Raw genomic sequence first — 6,373 nt, 5'->3', positions numbered from 1 at the left:
TCACTGTGTAGGCAATCCACACTGGAGAATTCCTAACTCCTCAGTCAGAACAAATTCCTCAGAGACCATAAGAACTCCGTCTCTGTCACTGAAGAATATGACTGGACTGTATGAGATTTTCAATGGCTTCACTCGAAGGGATTGGTAGGTGTAGGATTTTGAGTTGAGCATCACATGGAAATTTTTCCTTAGTATTTCCTCGACCCCCTTTAACAATACGGTGTTTCCTATGACTCAAGAAAGAGAAAATGAAACTACGAAAACAAAAGTCTTCACGCTTCATGTTCCTCGAATGAATACCAAGTCTTCAAGGTCACACCAATTTCTTCACTTTCAAAGTCTTCAGAAAGTCTTCAGAAATCCAGAGTCTTCAGTCGAGGAAATTCATTTTTAGGGGTCGACTTTCTCTGTAAATATCAAACTCCTCATAGACTTAAAGACCTGTGTACACTCACAAACGCATTAGTCCCTTAACCTATAAGCCTTCAATACACCAAAATCACTAAGGGGAACTAGATGCACTTACACCCTTGTGTATCTCTGCTAGCAGTTCATTTTCTTCTTCCCGACAAAGCACTTCAATTTCACACTGGTGGGCCTTCTTCTGTATAGCGTGTCATCAACGAACTGATACATACTAGCCCTCCGGGCTACTCTTCCAGCTTCTTCTTGCCCTTCGGGAAGTTATCCTATTTGGAGGAAACAGAGTATGTGTCGTGCCCAAGTTGGAGCAAGAGGCTCAACAACAAGGATCAGCAGCACCTCCTCATTCATGGGAGCGCATGCCTCAACCGCAAAGAATGGTAGTTTGGCGGGTGAGTGCAGCTAGCAGATCAAAGGGGAGTTGTTTTCGCCAAGCTCTTTGTCAGGGGCTTTGGGAAGCTCTGCCTGGAGAGGCTTGCCAGAGTCCAGTTTCCTCCTCTTTATCGCCAGTGTTGTAGGTGATACGGAGGGTCGAGTTAGATGGAGAACAAAAGTCCCTGGTTCCATAAGGAGTTTTTGCACTGCACACTTTGACAGATGATCAGCAACACTGTTTTCTGCACGTGGCATGTGCTCTGTTTGCAATCCGTCAAAGCGCTCCTCCAACTTTCTCACTTCGTCGACTTATGCCTCCATCAATGGGCTTTGACAATCTTTGTTTATTTGCCTCACCACAAGTTGTGAATCTCCACAGATGATCAACTTCTTGATTCCCAGTTTTGTCGCAATCCTGAGCCTGGCAAGGAGCCCTTCATACTCTACAATATTGTTGGTAGCCTTCTCCCGGGGGAAATGCATCTGAACGACGTACTTGAGGTGCTCCCCATTGGGAGCAACAAGAAGCATGCCAGCTCCTACACCTTGTAAGGAGAAGGCACCATTAAAGTACATGATCCATTCTTGGGGAGCTTCCTTGCCTGGGATAACTGTCTCCAACACTTCTTCATTAGGGGTAGGCATCCACTCCGCAATGAACTCTACTAGTACTCTTCTCTGAATAGTTGACGTGCTCTCATACTTCAGATCAAAGCTGGACAACTCAAAAGCGCATTCCACTATTCTGCCAGTGGCCTCGGGGTTTCTAAGTATGCGTTGCAAGGGGAAGTAGGTGACAACCGTGATCTTGTGGGCTTGGAAGTAGTGGCATACTTTCCTTGAGGCCATGATGAGGTAAAAAATCAACTTTTGCATGCTAGAGTACCTCGACCTAGCCCCTGTAGTAGGGAGCTGGCGAAGTACACTGGCCGCTACACCACCTTCTTTCTCGCCGCGATCTTGGAGCTGTCACCGCTGCCCTGCTCTTCCTTATCTCAATCTGCGTCTGACCTTGCCGGGATGGGTTCACTTTCCTCTCCAGAGGGGACGGCGGTGGCGTTTGCTGCTTCATCTACCTCCCGCTATGCCACCAGTGCTGCGCTAACCACTTGATTGGTCGCCACTAAGTATAGCAGAAATGGCTCTTGTGGTTTAGGAGCGACTAAGTTGGGAACAAAGGAAAGGTAGTTCTTCAAATCTTGTAGCATAGCATCTGCCTCTGGGGTCCACTCCATGGGCCCTACATTCTTAGAGATTTTGAAGAACGTCATGGCGCGCTCGACAAACATGGAGATGAACCTGCTCAGCGCGGCAACACATCCAGTCAAACGCCTCACGTCTTTAACTATCTTGGGTGCTTGAATTTGCTCAATCACCTTGATCTTGTAGGGGTTGGCCTCTATCCCCCGGTGGGACACAAATAAGCTAAGTAGCTTGCTGGAAGGAACGCCAAACACACACTTCTCTAGGTTCAGCTTCAAGTTGATCTTGCATAGATATGCAAAGGTCTCTTCCATGTCCTGAATGAGGGTCAATCTATCCTTGGTTTTGACAACTATATCATCCATGTAGGCTTCAATATTCCTGTGCAGATGGGACTCAAAGCCAGTTTGTACTGCTCTTGCAAAAGTGGACCCAGCGCTCTTTAACCCATAGGGCATTCATGCAAAACATTACGTGCCGCATGGGGTTATGAACACAATCTTCTCTTCATCTTCCTTGGACATTAAAATCTGGTGGTATGCAGAGTAGGCATCCAGGAAGGAAAGCAGGTCGCACCTGGAGGTGGAATCCACAATCTGGTCAATGGGCGGCAAGGGGAATGGGTCCTTCAAGCATGCTTTGTTCAGATCTGTGAAATCTATGCAAAGCCTCCATTTTCCCATTCGCCTTGCGCACGACCACTGGATTTGCTAACCACGTTGGATGGAATACTCCTCTTACCAAACCAGTTGCCTCAAGTTTGTTGATCTCTTCGGCAATAACCTACTGCCACTCCAAAGCTTTCTTTCGGACCTTTTGCTTGACGGATGGGGCATACGAGCAGACACCAAGGTGGTGCTCGATTACCTCCCTGGGAACACCGGGGATGTCAGATGGTTGCCAGGCAAACACATCGACATTCGCCCGTAGGAATGCAACGAGCGTGATTTACTATTTATCGCCGAGGGTGGCACTGATAGTAAATGTACCATCAGTGCCAGCCAGCCCTACCGGGACCTTCTTCACAGTGGGTGCAGCAGCCTTGGTTCTCTTGCTATTGGAACTCTTCGGCAAAAGTCATCAACAGGCGCAGCGCACTCCGAAGAGGTGCGCTTCCCGGATTCCTTGCTGGCATCCTTGTTAGCTTTCTTCCTTTTCTTGCTTTCCTTGGCGGGAGCAGTAGCTTCTGCAACCTCTGAAGCGACTACTTCTCGATATATCTTGTCCACGCATATGATTGCGTCTTTCTTATCTGATGGAATGGAAATGACGCCTATTGGCCCTGGCATCTTCAGAGTGTTGTATGCATAGTGGGATGCTGCCATGAATTTGGCTAGGGTTGGGTGACCAAGGATTCCATTGTATGGTAGGGGAGGTCAACCACATCAAACACAATCTTCTTAGTCCGGTAGTTTAACTCCCCCCAAATGTCATCGACAGCGTGATCTTCCCCTTAGGACGACCGCTGCTGGGGTTGATCCCTTGGAACGTACCAGTAACCTTGAGCTCTTCAATTGCTATATAGAGTTTCCTGATGACCTTGGGAGAAATCAGATTTAACCCAGCCCCATCGTCAACCAACATCTTTGTGACCTTGAGGTTGCGGATCGTTGGTGAGACCAACAACGGCAAACACCCTACCAGGGTGGTGCGGTTAGGGTGATATTCCTCATCAAAGATGATGGGCGTGCAGGACCACTTGAGTGGCTTCCGAGAATCTACTACTGGCTCCGCAGGATTGACCTCATGCACCCACTGTTTAAGTTGGTGGTGAGAGGACTGCGAGGATGCACCCCCGTCAATGCATTGGGCATCAGTGGCTTTCTGGAGCTCCTGTTTGTTGGTTCCCTCTTCATCTCCTTCATCACTCTTGTCATCACAATCCTTATTCTCGTGGCCTCTGGCGGGTTTCCCTTGATACTGAGGAGCCATGCCGGCACGACCTGCTCTGCCGCCTCGGCCATTCCCACCAACACCATCTTGGTCTCTCTCTTTGTCACGCTTCTCGTACTCAGCTTTCTGCTTCTTAACGAGCTAGTCAACTTGGTGACACTCTTGAATATCGTGGCCCTTAGTCCGATGGATCTTGTAGTACGGCCCGTCAGCCTTCCCGGCCTTCTCGGCAGTCACGGCTTCCTAGAAATCAGTGCAAGCGGCAACTTCCTTGCCGGGAGCCTTGGTCTTGGCCCTCTTGCTGGTACTAAGTGTGCTCGATCCTTTGACAGCGAGCACTGCTTTGTCCTTGTGCTTCTTGTTGTGTTTCTTCTTCTTCTTCTTCTGACCGGCGATGTCGTTGTCATCCTCTAAGTCAATGTCGATGCCATCCACTTCATCTGGGAGTCGCCTCCCCTCTTCTACTTGGGCACACTTATCCACCAGAGTGTACAACTCATTCACAGTCTTGGGCAACCGGATGTTCATTTTGGAACGTATCCCGCGGTTGCGCATGTTGGACTGGAACGCAACTATCATAGCTGCCGAATAGATGTCTGGAATGTTCCTGTGCACCTAGTTGAACCTCCGCATGTACTTCCGCAAACTTTATCCTTCCTTCTGCGGGAGGAGCTGCAAGTCGTTGGGCCACCCTGGTTCTTCATGGCCACCCGTGAAGGCGCCAACAAACTCATGGCACACGTGAGCCCAGGTCGAGATGGAGTTCTCTAGCAACTGCATCAGCCACGACCTCGCAGTTGACTTGAGTGCTAAAGGGAAGTAGTTGGTGAACACCTTCTCGTCTCTTCCCCCAGCTACTTGAACAACAATGGTGTAGATGCTCAAGAACTCTATCGGGTTTAGTCTTCCATCATACTTTTCTGGTATCTCTGGCTTGAACGCGCGAGCAGATGGCCAACGGATTTGTCACAGCTCACGAGTGAAGGTGAGTCACCCAACGATGAAGGGAAGCTATCCGCCTTCTCCAGGAATGGGCTCGTCGACATCGGGGCCGTTGCGCCTATCAGACTGGCGGTGGGTTTCACGGTGTCATTCGATGGTGACGCCCGCGTCTTCCCTTCGCCTGTCTTCCGGGACTCGTCGCTGGTCTCGATGTGCTCGAGGATTGGATGAAGCCATCAATATGTCATAGGGTTCTTGGTTGTGCGGCTCTGGCTGTGGCCCTTGCGCTGGTTGCCGCCGAGAGGATTGCACCGTGGGGGTGGCCCCCTCGGTACGACCAGCGGCTCGGTCCATTGTCATCGCCTGTGGATGCCATTGCGGGCCCGCTCGCTGTGATCCTCCCTCTTCGGCGAAACCAATCAAGCTCTGAATGGTGGCCCTCCACTCATCCATCTGATCGACTGCTGGCAGAAATCTCAACAAGAGTTGGGCCCGCGCCATGGCCTCTGAAGCGGTGCTTGGCATGGACGACGACACAGACCGTGACGTTGTCTAGCTTCTAATGGTGCCGGGAGTGGCAGCGCCGTGCTCTCATCGCTGTAGCCAGTCGCCAGGGTGGCGTGGTGACGAGGTGGATGCGCTTGGGGATCAGTGGCCCCGCTCGGCACATCTGCTCGGCCAGCTCATTCCGGGGGCGACGCGTGGCCTATAGCTGCACCTGCGGAGGGGGCGACCAGAGGGCTGCGGTTTGCCCCAGAGAGAGCGGCATCGCTGCGGCTGCACCTTTAGTGGGGTGGAGAGGTGGGGAAGAAATGATCTCTCAACCCGCACCTTGTGGAGCGTGCCTGCTGGGATGTTGTTGGCGTTCTCCTTCTCCGGTGCCTCCTGGTCCTATTTCGGCCGCCGGGGGAGTGGTGATGGCGCCGCCTGCGCCGGCCACGTCCCCCGTAGTGTCCATGTCCCCGTGCGCCCCCGTGCGCCCCCAAGGCATTGGCAGTCGCGTGCGAAGGGGCTTTCGAAGTGGAAAGGTGAGCTGCAGCACTAGACTTTTTCTTGGGCACCATGGACGACAAAGCCGTCGATGAAGAAAATGATGATGAAGATGACGCGTCTCTTACACTCTCGGGTTCGCGCAAGCGCTTCCCCCCTACCTGGCATGCCAAAGATGTCATGGGAGAACACTGACACCTATGGGGCCATCTGCCCCTTGTGGTTCGGCAGGGGGAAGAGCAAATTTCACAAAGATAGGAGGGCGCAGAGTAGCATGGTAGCGATCACACGGGCAATTTTTACCTAGGTACGGGCTACCTCAAGGCGTAAAACCCTACTCCTGCTTTGGTGGATGGATGAGAGAACCATGGTGGAGCCACAGCTCTCTAGACCGGCAAGGATGCCTCGGGACGAGAGCAGCTATGCATGTATGAGTGTACAAGGGTCTGAATCCTTTCTAATGTTGCGACGACCCTCCTTTTATAGATCAAGGGGTCACCACAATGACAAATTAGTCATTGCGTATTGATTAGATAGCAAACAGTGC

At 51.4% G+C, this 6,373-nt stretch overlaps 1 protein-coding gene across 1 annotated transcript; it reads right to left on the bottom strand.

Annotated features, from left to right (window-relative positions):
* Positions 1–1,107: 1,107 nt before the first annotated feature.
* Positions 1,108–1,647, bottom strand: LOC147984842 (uncharacterized). The gene has a single exon (XM_087541283.1). The coding sequence runs from the start codon at positions 1,645–1,647 to the stop codon at positions 1,108–1,110; it is 540 nt and encodes a 179-aa protein (XP_087397409.1).
* Between the last annotated feature and the right edge of the window lie 4,726 nt (positions 1,648–6,373).

Source organism: Triticum urartu, chromosome 2A (assembly GCF_056163025.1).
Source record: "Triticum urartu cultivar PI428250 chromosome 2A, HENAU_Tu73, whole genome shotgun sequence".
In the NCBI taxonomy this organism is placed as follows: domain Eukaryota; kingdom Viridiplantae; phylum Streptophyta; class Magnoliopsida; order Poales; family Poaceae; genus Triticum; species Triticum urartu.
Note: the sequence above shows the minus strand (reverse complement) of the source record. Positions and strands in the feature narration are given on the sequence as shown.